The 18,761-nt window shown below is 37.5% G+C and overlaps 1 protein-coding gene across 11 annotated transcripts in view; it reads left to right on the top strand.

Annotated features, from left to right (window-relative positions):
* Positions 1-7,957: 7,957 nt before the first annotated feature.
* Positions 7,958-18,761, top strand: part of myh10 (myosin, heavy chain 10, non-muscle) — a 64,689-nt gene continuing 53,885 nt past the window's right edge. For 8 of the 11 annotated variants that reach the window (XM_030136667.1, XM_030136686.1, XM_030136677.1 and 5 more), the window contains exon 1: positions 11,198-11,542. In XM_030136667.1, the coding sequence (XP_029992527.1) occupies positions 11,198-11,542 (345 nt within the window). Of the gene's footprint in view, positions 8,112-11,160; positions 11,543-18,761 lie in introns of those variants that run through there. The other 3 variants (XM_030136662.1, XM_030136675.1, XM_030136736.1) reach the window with 3 other exon arrangements.

Raw genomic sequence — 18,761 nt, forward strand, 5'->3', positions numbered from 1 at the left:
AAATGGCAAATGAAGTCTATTCTATTCTTAGAGATGTGTGTTGGTGGAGAACGAATCTGAGTTAAAAGGGCATTTGATTATGGGTTTAGACTCACTGTGTGGATAAAAACACGTTACTCCATTGCTGGTGGATGTATACCTGTTTGAAATCATCTTTAGAGGCTAATAAAATTTCATCATTGCATTTAGAGACAGGTTTAAAGCTTTTATAGATGCCCTTAGTCATGCTACATTGGTATCCTGTTGATAAACTGAGGCAGCTTCGCTCCAGTGTACAAAAAGCCAACTGTGGGAGCTTACTTTTTATAAAGTGATGTCACATATATTGACTTGCTGCTCCACTATTTGGCCTCTTGATTGTATTTTCACCCTGCTCTCAGGTTCATCTCTGGTGATGATTACGACACTCCACTTTCTATAATAAATAAACCTGGTTGCCCTCCCATGTCTGAGCGATGTAATAACCGCTGGTGGTGGTATGACAAATCTCATCTCTGGGGCTCTGGCAGTCTGCCACACATTTAACTTTCTCCACTGATACTCCAGGATCCCTGAACCAGAACCAATCAAGGAGAGGAGGTGTGGATCCTCATGAAATAACATAAGGTGTCACCTTGAAAATCACACCAATCTATAGATTCAGATTCAGACCCTGGAGACAGTGTGTTGCCAGTGATGTCTGACGAGTATTAAATATAAGTTACATACACTAATTACTGTTTTAAAAGGAATTACTTGAAGAGAAAACGCTGTGGAATTGACAAGGAGAGGCAAAAAATAACCAACACAACTTTAACTGTTCAATGATATATGCGTCAACAGGTAAACAGGAAGCTAGAGCAGAAAAGGAAATAGCATAAAGGAGGACTAGATGATAATGACAAATCTCTAACCATTCTCATGCAATACCATATTTATTCCAACACAAATTGTGGCTTCAAAAGATCTAATCTAACCATTTTGAATCCCTGAGTCTGTTATCAAGTCCTAAATATTAAAACTGGAAGAACAGAAGCCAATAACAATGATAATAATTTAAATCTTTTTCTGTAAAATATACGATGAAAGATTATCTGCAATCCCAATGGGTGACATTATTTCCCCCTGCTGAAGAAGAAAAATAATTCCAAATAATGGGCCGATTTATGCATTAAGATGGAGATTTCAGCGGTGAGCCCATACCCACATAGCCCATCAGTCTATAATTTCCCACAAAAATGAAGACTGAGCCCAAGGAGGTCAACTGTTTATCTAAATCTATTCTCCACGGTGGTAGTGAAAATGACACATTTGACATTTCTTATCTTCACTTGCCAAAGAAAAAATAATGGAGATGTTTGATAAACTGCTGTCTAGACAAAAGTAACAGAGGGATGGTGGAGGACGATGCTGATGACAGGTCTATTATGCCATGGAAGTGACTGAAGATGCCAACAATTGAAAGTTAGAGCTGTCAGCATTTTTGCAAAATGGCAGATTTCTGCACCACACCAAAGAGTGTCACCCTGTCACCCGTTAAGACAAGAAAAAAAAAAAAAACTCTCTCAGACATCTTGCATCTGTCACTCATGCTCTGCCCATGCTCAGTGGGGTCTATTGTGATGAATCTGCGTGGCAATCAGCAGCTGGTTCATTTAACAGCTAGGACTGTAGGAGAGCTCACAGAGGAAGGGTATGTGTGGACAAATAGGCAGAAATCTCCTTATTTGTTTTTCTGTAAACTGAAAATTACTCATGACAGACAGCTCAGCCTCTGACTGAAACATCCGTGTGCTGAGACAGCACGAAATACAACATACACAATTTGTCACACTCTCTGTGTGCATGTGAGTAAAACTGAACAGGATAGATCTGTCTAGTTTAACTGGAACTATGTCATGCTGAAGGTCTGAGAAGTTTTACCTTTGCTGCTGCTGCCCTCTACTGTCTGTCTGCTGCAATTTAACATTTAAGTGCAATATCACCACCTTCCTACATTTTTTTTTTTTTTACTATAACTATAAACAATTTTATATCAGTGTATTTTTTATTCATTTTTAGTTTTCCAAACATGCAACAAATAAGACAAACACTGAGACATATAACAGAGGAATAAGCCACCATACAAGAAAGAAAAAAAAAGGGTTCCACTGTGAAATCACAACCTTTTTGTACAGAAAACACATTAACCGGAGTCAAGGTGCATTGTCAGCTGTTCTACATAAGAAATGAAAGGTTTCCATACCACCTTAAACTCCCCCATTGATCCCTTCAATGTGTATCTAATCTTTTCTATTTTTAGAAAAAACATGACATCACATATGCATCTGCCAAAGGAGGGGGGTTTGTTATTCTTCCAATTTAAAAGAATGAGTCTCTGTGCTAAAAGGGAGGAGTAGGCGATACTATTTAATTGTGGCAACTATAAACAATTTTGATCTGTAAGCAAAGGCATACAAAGTTTTCTGCTTATGAACAACATGTCAATACTGTTTTAGACGTGAATTTCTCAGTAAAATTAAATGTTTAAACAAGGGGAGCAAAAGGATACTTAGTTCTCCCGAAAAAAGACCAGAGTTTCCAGAAAACATGTGAGGGCAAAGATGTCAGGCATCAGAAGTCTCAGAAACTTTCTGATAAATATGGCCATAAAACCACATTCAAAAAATTTAATATTTATAAATCATACATAAAAGTTTCTGTTAGAAAATGCTGGTTAAGTCATATCTGCCGGTAGACTTTCCTTTCCTTACATTCTGATTGATATTGTCAGCAGAGAAGTGTGGAGGAGCTCCTAGCAGCCATCCCACATAGTAAACATTGCATAGTCACATGCTGGATTAACTGAGGAACCTCCCCTGGAACCATGTTATGATACAACACAATTCAAGCTCCTTGATGACAAACAGACTCTCACTGCTGCCAACAACAGCCTTTCTTCCCAAAGTTGCTGAGCTATTGTTGAGAGATATAACTCAGTGAAGAAAAAAAAAATCTACACTGTTTTAAATCTATGTTAATGCCCAGTCAGAGGGGGAAATGAAACAGTGTTTTTCTTTAACATTTGTCTGACCTTTACAAAAAGGAAGGAGATGATGCCTGACAGACTTTTTCACATAGTCCATGCACATTTCATCATACAACTCTGCTATGTACAAAGCAACTTAGCCCCAATTACTGAGATGTAGTGTTGCAGTCAGTGTGATAGTCTATGTAAATTCAAAGTTAAAGAACATGTAAAGTAACATGAACATGTAATTCTATATTCAAAGTAATCTCAAAGATTTTCATTCATGTAGATGTCTGTTAAGTTATTCTGTTATAATCAGATGTATTAAAACTATGGTGATCGAGATTCTGACCACTGAAAGCATTACATGTAAGTCCTTTACGGTTTTATGAGCTGGGCATCTGATGCTATTTATGGATATGTGCTTTTTATATATACACTACCAGTCAAAAGTTTGGACTCCCCTGGTTTTTCTTTATTTTCATATTTACATTGTACATTCTCAATGAAGGCATCAAAACTATATGGAATTATGTAGTTAAAAAAAGTGTGACATAACTCAAAGCATGTTTTATATTTAAGATTCTTCAGAATAGCCACCCTTTGCTTTGATTATTCCTTTGCACATTCTTGGCATTCTCTGGATGAGCTTCATGAGGTGGTCACCTGAAATATTTCCCAACAATCTTGAAGGAGATATCAGTGATGCTGAGCACTTGTTGACCATCTGCAGTTCATGTCATGTCATTTAAATGTGTGAAAAATTTAAATGACATGAATTTAAATTCATAAGGTGTGTCCAAACTTTTGACTGGTAGTGTACATTTATATTTATATGTATACTTTTTTTTTTTATCTTGTGTGCTATAGTATTGTACTATGTAGAACTGTGCATGTGACAAATAAACCCATGTTATCTATCAGATATCAACCTGAATTCAGTGTTTTCTATCTATCTATCTATCTATCTATCTATCTATCTATCTATCTATCTATCTATCTATCTATCTATCTATCTATCTATCTATCTATCTATCTATCTATCTATCTATCTATCTATCTATCTATATCTATCTGTCTGTCTGTCTGTCTGTCTGTCTGTCTGTCTATCTATCTATCTATCTATCTATCTGTCTGTCTGTCTATCTGTCTGTCTGTCTGTCTGTCTGTCTGTCTATCTATCTGTCTGTCTGTCTGTCTGTCTGTCTGTCTGTCTGTCTATCTAGCTAACTAGCTATCTATCTTTCTTTCTTTCTTTCTTTCTTATCTTATCGATCACCACCACAGTGACCTGTCAACATAAGGCCTGAACACACACAGAGACAGACAGTGTTTCCCAGTGTTTAACACACTTAGACTTTAAAGGACTTCAAAGACAATAACAGCTGACAAAGTAGAATTAGTTCATTGTAATTGTACAGGTTATACAGCGCAGCATGCTAAAGTTTCATTTCAGTTGACACAGACATATAAAATGTGGAAAATACCAATGGAATACTATAGATCTCTTGCCACACAGTGTTCAGTTTACAGGAGAGGTCCTGGTCGGTGACAGTTGAGGAGTCTGAATGAGGTGGTTGGGGGTTACCTGTCAAATTGTAACACAGGTGTCCTAAGGTCTTCTGCAGCCAAATGTTAAAAGACATCAGAGCTGAGGGTCCACAGGTCATCATTAACAGATTACTGATGATGTCACCCACTCTGACCTTGTCCCATAGAGATTCATTAGAAACTTCCAAAAACCTGAACAAGAGCATAAACCTTAAATGGTGATATTTTAAAAACCGTACAAGATTAAAAAAAAAAAAAAAAAAAAAAAAAAAAAAGCTAGATCACAATGTAATAGTGGAAAGTCTTGTAACTTGTTTAAAATTAGAATGAAGTTATTAGCTGAACGTATGTGTAAATAGTTGAAGCTCAAGTGGAGTGGGTTTGAAGGAGTTTTAAGGAGTTTCCTGTTCATTTTAATAGGAAAAAAATTGGAAAAAGCTTAATATTTTAAAAAGTACAAAAGGTAAAAATGTTAAAAGTCATAGTGCAAATGTTCCAAATGAGCTGCATGTTTTGGTCTTTGAATGGTTTAAATCTCACAATGTACGCAGGAGAATTAGCAAGCCAAAACACATACAGAAGTGGAAAAACAACAAAGGGAAATAATAATAAAAAAAAAAAAGAAATACTTAGTGTGACTGGTGAATACATCAGAGGCCACCAAAGAGAAAACAAAAATCTTAGGGATGTTATTTTAAACTTTTAAATGCTGAAAGGACATAAACGAATGAGTAAAATGGATGATCAACAGCCAAAACACGTCATTTGCTAATGGTAACTTAATCCAAAAACCGCCCCATTTTCCATTCCATTGTGAGGTGTTTCATTCTTTATTTTAAGCAAATATAGATTTGGGGGAATTTAAAAAAATACATATAAATATATCTCAGTTAAAACTTGTTACCCTGCTCCCCGAAAGGGTGGCAAGGAGTTTTTTTTGTTTTTTTTTTGTTTCAATTTGTTTGTTTGTTTGATTGTTAACACTTTAGCAGCAAAACTATTAGTTGAATTCATACCAAATTGGGTTTACACATTACCAGTGACCCAGAATAGATGTCATTACATTTTGGGAAAGGTAGGTCAAAGTTCAAATTTTTTATGATTTTTTCTTTTTTTTTATCTTCCCATTCACTTATAATGGGGGAATAATGGAGGAGTGGGGTTTGTTGTGCCTGGCACCATTTGTTTATAAATTAAAACTCTATATGTATGTCAGGTATAACATGAAATTGATTTTTGGACCAGAACAAAGCTGATCTGTCATAGTGTTTATTAATCATTCAGTGAAAGAGAAGATTTGGAATATTGTCTTTTCATGTTCTTATCTACTCCTCTGTGATCAATAGGACTAATACTTACAGCCATACAATCACAGCAAAGAGTCATTAGTTGACTTGAAGGAAAAAATTAAGATCATAAATTAGCATAAAGACACAAACTGATCTGTCTGAGTTGCAAGAACAAGCAGAAAGTTATAATATATTGAGTGTGTGTTGAGTGTGTGTCAGAAAATTACATCTCTCGTTAAAGACACACTTACAGTCTTGCAAGATGGACAATAGCAATGCTTAGTTTAGAGCAACAGGTGGCGCTGTTTAAACATATAAATATTCCCTAGGTGCTGAAAAGTACAGCTTCTCAATAAGGTGAGTTTAAATTACATTTATGATCACAAAATGTTAGTTTTTAGGTCATATAAAATGGGCTATATGACCAAATATAAAGTATTAACATGTGTAAGTAATGGTTGGATTAATGTCTACCAATAATTTTATCAGTAGTTAATAAATGCATGAAGGATGATAAGTCATTGCACCTTCCTTTCATCCCTAAAGGTAAATGACTGAACAGTAGATTGGAGATGAAATTATATAAATGGAAGTGATCAAAAGAACATTTTATTCTGACAACCAAAAATTAGCTGTTATAAAAGAGATAAGATAAAATAACATAACAACAATACATAACATGAGATAATTATAGCCTACGCCAGGGCTGTCAAACATATGGCCTGCAGACCAAAACCGGCCCTCCAAAAAGTTCAATCCAGCCCAAAGGATGAATTTGCAAAGTCCAAAAATTACAAAGAGGACACTGACAGTCATAAGGATCACTGAGTCTTGCCAAATTATATTGATCATAAACTTAAATATGATACTTTTCAGTTCCAGACGACTATTACTAAATATGCTGTACCTTCGTAAATCCACTGCCATCTATAAATTAAAATGCAAATGATAAGATGAGGCATATTGTTAAAATTCATTTATTTTTCTTGAGAAATTTCAGGTTGTTCATGTTTGTTCATGTTATTCCAGTTTTCTTTCTCAAGGGATAGTTTATAGATGTAAACATTATGATAATGGAATTGTTCTTTTCTGCTCTAAAACAAAGAAAAATTTGGAGTTGTCATTATTTATAACTTTTTATGTTATTATTTCACTGGTCCTTTTTGAGATCAAATTGGGCTGTATGTGGTGCCTGAAATAAAATGAGTCTGACACCCCTGATTGTGGCTACTTGATAATTAGACCATGACTATATTAAAATAATAAATCACAAATCAGACATGAAAGCTGGATATAATGGTGTGTGTGTGTGTGTGTGTGTGTGTGTGTGTGTGTGTGTGTAAAACTGTCCTGGTTCTATCTAATATTTTTCTTAATTAACCCTTTCGTGCATACTGGTCACTACAGTGGACAGCTATTCTACAGCTGTTCTCTTGTGTATTCATGGATTTTTTATTTAAATTTTTTTTTTTTTTTTTACACATATCTTATTAAAGTTTTAAGACACTACGTATCTTTTCTGACATGAATTGGTAACCTTGTGTAGATCTCCCCTGAGCATAAACCCCCAGAATCACAAGCCCCCCCATAGTTTTCACACAGTTTATCAGTAAATACATGTTTCGTTGCTTCAAAAATTAAACGCATGGTGTCCAGCTGATGATGATGATGATAATGATGATGATTATTATTATATATATAGTTTTTACTTTTTATTTATTTTATCTGTTTATTTATTTTGTATTTTTTTATAAGAATTTTTCAATCACATTGTTTTTTTCATGTTTAAAGAGAAATGAAAACACTCAGGGAAAAAAAATCTTGATTAAGGTTCTCATAATTCGCGCATGAAAGGGTTAAAGTGGCAGTCTAAATATCTTTCCCTGATAAAACAGACTATAATAGCGGTGACGGACTGAAGTGACTACAATCGTGCATCATCGGCAGGTGTTGATGGCTTTGGGCGGCATTTGTCAACTATCAAAGTTTGGGATGGAAATTATTTTTAACCAATCATCATTAGGCCGCAGACTTTTATAGCCAATCATATTCCAGACTTATATTGTGGGCGTTACCCTACTAGAGTGCGGCGGTGGAGCGCATCCCACCATCCCTGGCCGGCGAGAGAGTTCGGTTGAGAGGGTGCTGGATGGTGGGGGAGTACCACTGATGAGAGAGCGGGCGAAAGAAGGGACTATTTTAACACACATTGGAGGACTGCTACATTTGTCTACTGGATACAAATACATTCCTGGATAGAATTTCTTTACCCGCTGCGTGTGGTAAGTCCACAAGAAAACGGCCTCGCGGGGGTATTTTGTAGAGGATGCAGTGGTTAGCAACAGCAACAGTAACAGTTAGCTAGCGGATTATTGTGCCATGACTTTTCAATGATGGAGGACCACCAGCTTTTGCTAGTGTTAGCCGGCGCCGACGAGCTTGTGTGCCGTTTCAGGAGTTCTGTATCTGCTGTGAATGAATATATGTTTCACATATATCTGATTTAAGAAGTTTAATCCTCGTGATCCACTGCAGGGCGGTGTGGTCATTGTCCGCCTGCTTTTATCCCCACCCAGACGTCTTTTGAGCCTCCCACACCCATGATGGGATTTTGCCTGAGGAGGCTGCTCAATTCATCTCTAAAACTCATATTTGCATAGAAAATTGGCTAATTTGGGAGTACTGTTAGCGTCTCCTTTCCTTAAAGACAATATAAGGTCAATATGGGTCTCTGTTTGGGTGAAGTTACCTAATCCGTGCTGCCGTCCTTGCATGCATCTTTTCTAGCGGGTGGGATATAAAGCATAGCACGCCAACTTTAAGCTAACGTTAGCAAGCTAACCTAGCCGATGCAGCTGTTAGAAGTGGGCCAGGGTATCTGCCGGTGACGAGGGTCTGTACACAGTCAATTGCAACACCATGGTTTTCTCTTTTATTATACTATACTAGAAAGGTGATGCGCTATTGTTTTCCCGTGGTGAGGAGGGGATGAAAGTCACTGTTTTCCGGCTCTTGAGTGAGGGGATGCAGTGACACGGCAGCCAACAGCCACACTGATCCCCTCGTCCCGTGACCTGACCCAGATTCGTGTCTAACCAGCGCCTGATTTAAGCATGGGACGATTGCAGGTTAAATATCTCTTAGCAGTCATCAGCTGAGGTCGTCTTAGATTAATAAGAAGCAGGTTGGAGTGGTGCTTTCATTGAAGGCTGTCAGTCAGTCCAGTCATTCCCATCAGTCAGACCGTGACGTCATCAACTGCCAAGTTTAGGAGTTACTCTGCTCTGTCAGTTTTTAATCCCACTTTGGAGAAATATTGCCGTGAAAGATATATTAACATTAACCAGCAGAGCATAGCTAAGGTCAATGGTCTAACTCAGGGGTGTCAAACTCATTTTCTTTCAGGGGCCATATTCAGTCCAATTTGATCTCCAGTGGGCCGGACCAGTAAAATAATAGCAGAATAGCCTATAAATAATGACAACTCCAAATTTTTTAGCATGATGTCATAATATATATATTTTTTTACATTAAACCAAGAAGAAAATTTGGAATGATTATTTCTAGGGTATTATGCTGTTATTTTTGGGTTTGATGCCCTTGACTATTAATATCTTCAGGGTAATTTTTGCATTTTGCACTTAGTAAATTCATCTCGCGGGCCAGATTGGAACTTTTGGCAGGCCGGTTTTGGCCCCCGGGCCGCATGTTTGACACCTGTGGTCTAACTGATTTATTTTGAATGAATTAATTTGGATTTTCACTTTTATTTATTTCCTCTACTTTAACTTAACTGATTTTCTCAGATTTCTATCTTTATAGTCCCATGCATCCCCATAAATCCCAAAAGATTAAGGTTTTCTTCTTGTCTTTTTTCATCCAGAACAGAAATAGTATATACGGCTGAGGGACAAAAATTATTGTACCACTATGATAAAGCAGTGAAAAGTCCACATTTGTCCTAAGTGTGGCTTAAATTTAATTAAGGAACTGATGAATTTAATTAAATCAGCAATTAATGAATGAACAGTTGATGAAAGAGGAATTAGTATTCCAAGAACAGAATGTCAAAAGGTCATGTTTAAGGACTGTCATATTGAATTTCTTCAGAAAACCACAGGTGGTCTATTAAAGATTTCAGAAGATGTATACTGTCATATCATCATGTCTTTTCCATTCTCCAACTGTTAATAGTTCTTGTTAGGCCTGGGAAATATATCAAATTAATTTAATCAAGTTTGGAAATAATGAAAAATGCCTGAAATTGAGATTATCCCCCAGTAGACATTACTTGCTCAACAAAAATACAAAATGCATCCTGTTAGTTTCTTGTAATATATTAATTGTGAATGAGTTTCTCCAGGCATATATGGCATATAGTTTTAGTAATGTAAGAGTATTATTGAATCATTTGTCTTCAGTTCATGTAACCAGAAAGCAAATTATTAAAATGAGAAATCCTACATAAATCTTACATTTTTTTGCCCATATGTCCAAGATTTAGCTCTTGGACGTGTCACGCAAGAAATTCTCAAAAATAATAATTTCCACTCAAGAAAACAATAAACACATATGTAAACATTAAACAACCAGTGAAAATATGCATCTAAACATGTTGGTTTTAAACAGGAGAGCATAAAATCCTCCAGCTACAAAGTGTACTCTTATAAAAATGCACCACACATAAGCTGTCTGTGGTAACAAATGGATGTATCTGCCACATTTTGATTACACAATACAGTCAGGATTTCCCTTCCTTTTCAACAGGCACAAATTGTGAAGTTCCAAAACGTGGGTTGGTTTTGCACATGGATGGAGGTGTACACTCATGCACCGGTCCGTGTGGGCTAAAGATGCCCTCAGAAATGCTTCATCAACCTGTAAAGGAAAGGAAAAATGAGAAACAATTCCTACCAAAACACAGTACAAATGACAAAGACTCCACACGATCATATTCAGACATACATTTCTTCCATCAAGATGTAAATTGTAGAATTGGTTGCTCTAATGTAAAAAGCTAAGTATAGGCTCAGCACTCGATAGTGGACAACGATGAGCTGAGCACTCAATTAGACAAGCACTTACACATTAATCTTGTAGTTTAGATGAAATGGCATCTGACAAAATCTTGTATAAAAGTTTTGTTCAGTGTTTCATATTTCAACCTTAACCTTTTCACATGAGTATTAAGCAGATTTAATGTGGTTTTTACAACAGTTTTGATCCCTGTACATTATAAAGTCACCATTTTAAAACCCATTGGCTGCAATAATTTAGCTTCTGTAGTATTTCTTTTTCATCTTCTCAACATTTTTCCTCTTTTCACTACAGGTGACCTAGTGTGTTCTTACTCTGGTTCCCAGCAGTAATGTCACAGAGGAGTGGGCAGGAGGACCCGGAGCGGTACCTCTTTGTGGACCGCGCTGTGGTCTACAACCCAGCTGCACAGGCCGACTGGACCGCCAAGAGGCTGGTATGGATCCCATCAGAACGTCATGGCTTTGAGGCTGCCAGTATCCACCAGGAGCGTGGAGATGAGGTGGTGGTGGAGCTGGCAGAGAATGGGAAGAAAGCAGTGGTTAACAAAGATGACATCCAGAAGATGAATCCACCCAAGTTCAGCAAGGTGGAGGACATGGCCGAACTCACCTGCTTGAATGAAGCCTCAGTACTTCACAACCTCAAAGACCGCTACTACTCTGGCCTCATCTATGTAAGTGTTCACCATTCACAACTAATGCAAATGACGCTCCTTTGTTTAATTTATTTCACTTTTAATAAACATCTATGCATCGAAAACTATTCATTTTGACAATTTGCTACAGTTGCCACACTTGTGCAAAATAAGAAAACAAATTCATTCAGAATCCTCCAGTAATGATCTTGTCCTCCTCTTCATTTGGCAAAAAAAGAGGACATTTTGCGTACATATTTATGCTCTGTGGTGAAAATACCCCTGATGTGGAACAGCTTTTAATCATAGTTTTGAGGACAAATATGTAACTTATTTGTGTCAGTGAACTTTGCCGTCCTTGTTTGGTTATTGGCAGCATAACTGTACCCAGATCATGAGAAATTAATTTAAAGGGGAAAAAAAAAGTGTCCTCAGAAAATTGACCTATTGCAACAAATACAAGAAGTGTTTGTTGTTTTTGTTTTAGTTTACATCAAAGAAGCTCACTGTAATGCCTCGGAAAGCCATCAGCCCTGTAATGCGGTGATTATGTTACATTACTAAACACTGTCTTTTGTCTACTGATTTTATGTACATGGCATTTCATACTTTAGTCTTTGAAGTCAACAGATTAAGAAACAAATTTCCTCAATGAATAAGCCTTCATGTCCTAGATAAGCTGCCGATTTCCCCTGTGATTATGACCCACTTAGTGACATGCATTCCTGGAATAGCCCAGATAGTGAGCTGGTGGGCCACCTGAGAACAGAGCAGAGGCTGAGGGGTTCACACTTAGAGGCCCAGTCACAAAACCACAAAATTGCCTGCTAAACTAGATTTTAACATGGAACAGGGTGTACAGGGGTAGATGGGTTTTCAGGCATATTGTTTATAAATGAGCCAAATGAACACAGTGGATCCTCTGTCCAGGCATCAGGAGTTTGGTATCTGATAATGTTATAAAAGTGTTATCACCTGGGTTTGTCTGTATGAATTTTTTTCTATATTTATATGCTCTGAAAATATTTCCTACAAAGTAAAGGTGTTATTTGTATGGTGTCAGCTTGTATTTTAAAGGACTTCCCCCACTGTTGAAAGTACTCTTGTGGTTTTCCATGTGTGCGCTGAGGTAGAGGATGAAACGCTTCAGAGATGAAGTCATGACGTTTGAAAGGTTAATGATGCCACTATGTATTCTTTGTGTTGATGAGGCATCATTACATCACTGTCATCATCAAGTAGATGGCAAGTCAACCCAGTCGCATTATGGCATTATGTTACTCTGTGGAATAATTAGAGGAAAGAATCTACTGGCAGGTATTCAGTTCTTCAGTCTGTAGTTGTATATTCCAGCTGCTATTTCACAGTAAGGCATTAAATTAGGCATTTTCCATAAATAACTTGCTTTATCTTCATCATAAGTGTAGTGATGTGTGACTGTTATGTTCGATTCTATTAACCATCACTCTTTGATCCATAAAATGCCATAATAGTCTTTTTTTCCCTTGTATGGAGTAGTATGGAAAATGCAAATTACACAAGAAGACAGTGATATTCAAACATACATATGTATTACACACATATATTGACTTGTGCGTCATTGTATGTTGTCTACTCGACATCATTTCATTTATAAATACATATCCATTCCTCACATGTCTGTTATAGTCTGGGGTTGTGTCAGTGTCCTTTATCAAAGGTCATTGTCACTTCTGTGATGGCCATAAATTAGGGATGCTCCGATACCAAGCGCGTGTACTTCTATTCGTATGCTTAAAAGTGCTCCGATACAACCACACCAATACCACTTTACACCAGCATGGTATTCACAGTCAGCAAGTACGTGGCAGAGGAGTAATGTCAGCAGTGTGGAGATTTTTGAAAATAAACGACGGTGGCAAAAGTAACGCTGACTGTAATTTACATTCAAGACACAGATGGATATGGATGGAGCTTATTGTCCGTCCTCTGCGTACATTATGCACCTAATTTTGTCCATTTTCCAGGAGCTAGCGGAGGTGTATCCAGAGCCATATAAAGATCATATTATCTTATATATAAGGCTCTGTACGTACCCAGACAGAGAAGCAGTACCACTGGGAACCGTGGAGGTAGCAGGTCTTTTCAAAGAGCAATTGTGTAAATGAAAAACTACTGACATATTTATGACAACTACCCTCATCAATATCAATATTAGTATCCACATTAGTATTACCTTCTCTGTCGTCGCCATGTTTGTTATTATTGACTTTCTTCTTCTTCTTCTTCTTCTTCTTCTTCTTCTTCTTCTTCTTCTTCTTCTTCTTCTTCTTCTTCTCAAAAAACTTTACCCTTCTTCGTGGTATTTGTCCTGAATGGTTAATTAAGAGCGGCGCCCTCTGGTGGATTGAGTGAAAAACGCTCATTCCAACACATTAAATGTCAGTAGCAGCACTTTGTTACAGTCAGACTAATGACAATGATAATGAAGCACATTTTAAAAAGTAACTAAGAATTGTTATGGAATTATAAAGTACTCGTGTCAGTACATTGTATTGGCAAGTAATCAAATGTAAGTACTTGTACTCGGTCTGGAAAAAAGTGGAATCAGTGCATCCCTACCATAAATGCTGAAAAGTATGTTGAGATTTTCCAGCAACACTTACTAATTTCAGCGACGTTCCTACACATTTCAACAAAACAATGCACAACCACAGTTTTTGCACATTACAAAGACTTGGCTGAGGAAGAAGAGGGTGCAGGTGCTGGACTGGCCTGATGCGGTCCCGTCTTGTCCGTAGTGGAGGATGGTTAAAGTACCTGGACACACAGAATGTGCTGACAAATTCGTCATACTGTTACATACCTTCAGATCTGTTGGAAGGAGGAATGGGACAAAATTTCACTTGGTGCCTGTAGTCAAGGGTTGTGAAAAGAAATGGCCGCATTGAAAAGTGGCAAAATGGTTTGACTATGCCAACTTTTTCTTGAATGCCTTGCAGCCTGAATGTAAGGAATAGATGTTTTTGTTTTTGTTTGTTTATTTATTTCGAATATAACATTAAAACCAAACCCCCAAAAAGATTGTATAAAAGAAAGGAAAACGTTCGAAAAGGAGAGGGATGAAGTTTAACTTATGATGTTCTGCCCCCTTACCCCATACTTATCCTAATTTCCTATGTCAGATCTCATAAGTAACTCAAAAATCCTACACATATCAGACTAAATTCTGACTAAGCACAAAACACAAGAATGCTATACATACATACAAGGATAGAGTCTGTCCATTTTGCAACAGCATTTCACATCAAAATAAACTCTGTCCCTTTCGGATATATATTTACTATCTACAATGAAGTACAAGTCAAAGCAATCTATTGCTCTACTTTTTTTAATTCACCTTATCCATACTATTATAACTTTTTATTTGAAGTTGTTGACTGGTGACAAGAGGTGACAGGTTTTTATTCTATGCAAATGTGTTCTAATGTCTATAAATGTATGCAAAAGATTGGGATATAATGATGTCATACCTTAATTTATGCATACCACTGTGGCTTGTGCAATGGGTCCCAGTGGGTTTTCATCACCATTCTTTTGTCTATGCACATGAACCATGATTGTTTTGGAGTTTGACATGGTGCCTTGGATTCCGTGCCAGAAAAATAAGTAGTAATCTATAAAATAGGTAGTTAACTATAATAACCATGAATAAAATAATCAGCGTTATTTCAAGAAAACAAGTTCAGGATATTCTTTGCTGATAAGTGATGTATTATGATTCTTGCTGTCTGGCCCATTGGGCTTTTTTTTTTTTTTTTTTTTTTTTTAACACTAACCTACAATTGTCTCTTTTTTTTTTTTAATTAATATATTGATGTCAACAGTTGAGGTGTGGAAATTTCTTGATTCAAAGATATATTGCAATACAGTTTCTAAATAAGTATTTTCCTGTCTACATGTATTGACTGATGAGTGGCCATGTGTGCATATAGAAAATTAAGGATGAATTGACTGAGATGCATAGAGGAGAACTGTCATGCATTTGTGAATTTTAGGTGAATTGTAATTAAATCATGAGATTGGTGTAGAGTCACAGCTCTGGTCAATAGTATCAAATGTTCACTCTGATGTCGACATGGAGGATGAGTGTCTGTTTGGGACAAAGTAAGGTGCGACACTGTAAGCTCTGCCATGTGGTCATTGCTAACTGATGGCCTCCTGCCAAGAGATCCCTCAGCCTGTTTGTGTTTCCTGAGAGCAGATGTTGTTTGCCTCCATGTGGAGCCAGTGATGTCCTTGTAATGGCCAAGACTTCAGAAAAAATGAAAGGAAAATTTGGAAAATAAATCAGCAGTAATTGATTCATGTCAGATCTTCACTTTATATTTGTGTAATTCACTGTTTTAACTTTCTGTAACAATGTCAGGGTTCGGTGTAACCTCAGCAGATTTTCTCCCACACTTGGTACAGAAGGACTGTCACACTGTTCAGTTTATTCTCTTTCAGTTCAGTCTTCTTAGATGGTTAAAATGTAGAGAGATTTGACTCCAGCCAGTGCTGAGTCACACTGTAACTAAACCGCCGTATTGAGTTCTTTGTGTTCACTGATAAGCACCAGCTGTTCACATAACTGACATTTTTTTTTTTTTAGTTTTCTGTCAGAAAACCACTTGATTTACTGTAACTTTATTGCTTTTGTTGTTCTGAACACAGTACGGACACGTTTCACTGATCTCAGATCCTGCATCATGTGCATCACATACATTTTGTTAATCAGTTTACAGATGAATAATTGTTTTTTTTTAAACTGGGGCTGAATTCATGGCTACAAATTTCCACAGTTTTAACATTCACCACACGTATTTTATTTTTTTCCAATTTTACATATCAGATGAAGGTTGGACTCATGCAGCTGTCCAAAGACAACAGTCACTGTGTATGCTATTACTCAACTTTTTTTCCCCATTACTATCATTTTTGTGAAGTCAATTTATGAACTTAATGTTTTTTATGTTGTTCTTCTTCCAAATTGCATCATTCTCCCTATCCGCAAAGATATGAACCAAACCATGTGTTTGGACAGTCATTGCACTCCTATAACTTAGTCTTTCCAATGTCTCCTAAAGCCTATATATTTGTTTGAAGAACAAGGAGGTTTAAGGGGTTTGAACAAGCATGTAGAAATCTAGTGGTCAGCTGCTTTAGCATTCCTGACTCTGCATGTTTTCCTGTCCAGCTTTTGAGGATTGTGTGAGACAGACCCACACAGCTTCATGCTGACATAACATCTCTAGGGACTTCTGTCTTAGGTCCATAAGATGGAAGATGGACCAAACAGGGCAGCACAGTAAAGTTGAAATGCCAGCAATCATGGTGTTTTGCTGGACATCTCATTCATGGCCATAGTCAACTTAATATGATCCAATCCAGTGACTCAGGAGAAAGGAGGACCGGATTCAGCAGTCATGTTACTGTGATTTATTGTTGAATGCAGGTCAGTATATGCACTGCCTTTGTTGCATTAGGGGTGAGTGTACATCCTGAAGAGGAGAGGCGGCAGCTCCAGGCTGAGAGCTTTGTCTGGACACTTAGTTTGATTCTTGGCAGCCTATTTGTCTGCTCAGTAATGGAAAGTCTTATATTTTATCTTGTATGAAATGTATTTCATAAGGTTTGATAAATTATTAATTCAAGACACAACACACCTATTTTTTATCTTGGTGTGAGATAATTTCTTGTCTTTCTTTTGATCCGCATAAGTCTTTTCTTCACTGATTAAAACCAAGACATTGCCAATACCATGGAACTAGAAATGTGTGCTGATGGTAATTACAGATTTATTAGGTGACTTTGACTTCTTTATCAATTGGCTGTAGTTTATCTTGTGAAGAGATTGAGAAGCATCTGTGAAACCTTACTCATTGATTCAACTCCTCAAAACTATGTAATATCAGTCTACTATGTCCACACACTTTTTGATGGTTCAAAAAGACAGTCTGTTTCTTCTTGCATCCAGTCTTTTAAGTCATATTTGGTGCTGCCATAGTCCTTGTTATATTGAGGATCCCCTCCCAGCTGTCAGAGCTGTTTAATTTGGGTTAACTCCCTCTTGTAAGCTGTCAGAGGCCTGCATTGGTGACAGTTTTGTCGTTTTAATATAGTGCTGCTGCATGAGATTAAGAGCATCTTAATATTTTAAGCAGAACTGTCGTAACACCTTAATATTAAAAATGTTCCTTATACTTCAGACTGGAGGGTTCTGCACCATGGAATAGCAAAGACCCCAGAAAGTATCAGGCTTTTTCCTGGTGACAGTGGCAGAGACTCTGTTGTTAAGGACTGTTTGGTTCACAGATGTTTATTTGGACATTTCTGGGGGAACTGTTTCATCCGCATCAGAGTTATCTTCTGTTCCCTGTAGTTTCTGTGGATAGTGGGTACCTGGGAGGTCTCGACTCACACCTTTTAAATTCTGTTCATTCTGCAAAATATTTACTTCAGCTAAGACTCATCTATAGTTCACCTACAGCTGTTGATGTATTCAAGACTCAGGAGCAAACTTTATTTGTGCAGTCTTGTATGTGTCCCCCTCTACCCTGAGACTCCCTAAGCCCTTAGATGCCCCCTGGGGTTCACCATCGGGGGCAGCCAGCTGAGTCATCCCTCACCCCGCTCCCTTCATCCCATGCTGGGGCAGGAAGGCTGATCTGTCTGCCTGGCTCTGTGCCCACTGTAGGGGGTCTGAGAATGGGGTATTACAGCGACGGCCCAGAGCTGCAAGCTCAAGTAGGCGTTTACAGTCATTGCCAATCTGCAAGGTGTGACTATTGGCCTCAGTAGAAGAATGTGAACGATCTGTCATGTGGCAAATACAGGCACTGATTTCAGAGTAATAAATCTCAGTGGGAATAGCGTGGCAGCATAGAAATGTGGCTACAGCATCTGTGCACATAGGAAAGGTGGGGAGGACAGGGTGGCCATCTGGTGATGTTACTCCACCCTTCATTCCCAAACACCATCTCCTACAACCCCAGTGTACATTTCTGGGGAGAGGGCACAGTTTTAGCAGGTGTTTACATGTAAGAGACGTTAGGGTTTAATTAAAATGTCTCAACTTGTGCCATGAGCTGAAAAAGGGTAGTTTGGAAAAAAGATTATCCAAGTGTTTATGTGTAAGCAAAACCCATAATTACATGTTGATGCAAAATTCAGTCTAATTGAGGTTTAATTTTTGTTATCATGAACTGTTTTTAAAAAGTATTTGGTGCAAACTGAT

The sequence above is a fragment of the Sphaeramia orbicularis genome, chromosome 1 (genome assembly GCF_902148855.1).
Source record: "Sphaeramia orbicularis chromosome 1, fSphaOr1.1, whole genome shotgun sequence".
Taxonomy (NCBI): domain Eukaryota; kingdom Metazoa; phylum Chordata; class Actinopteri; order Kurtiformes; family Apogonidae; genus Sphaeramia; species Sphaeramia orbicularis.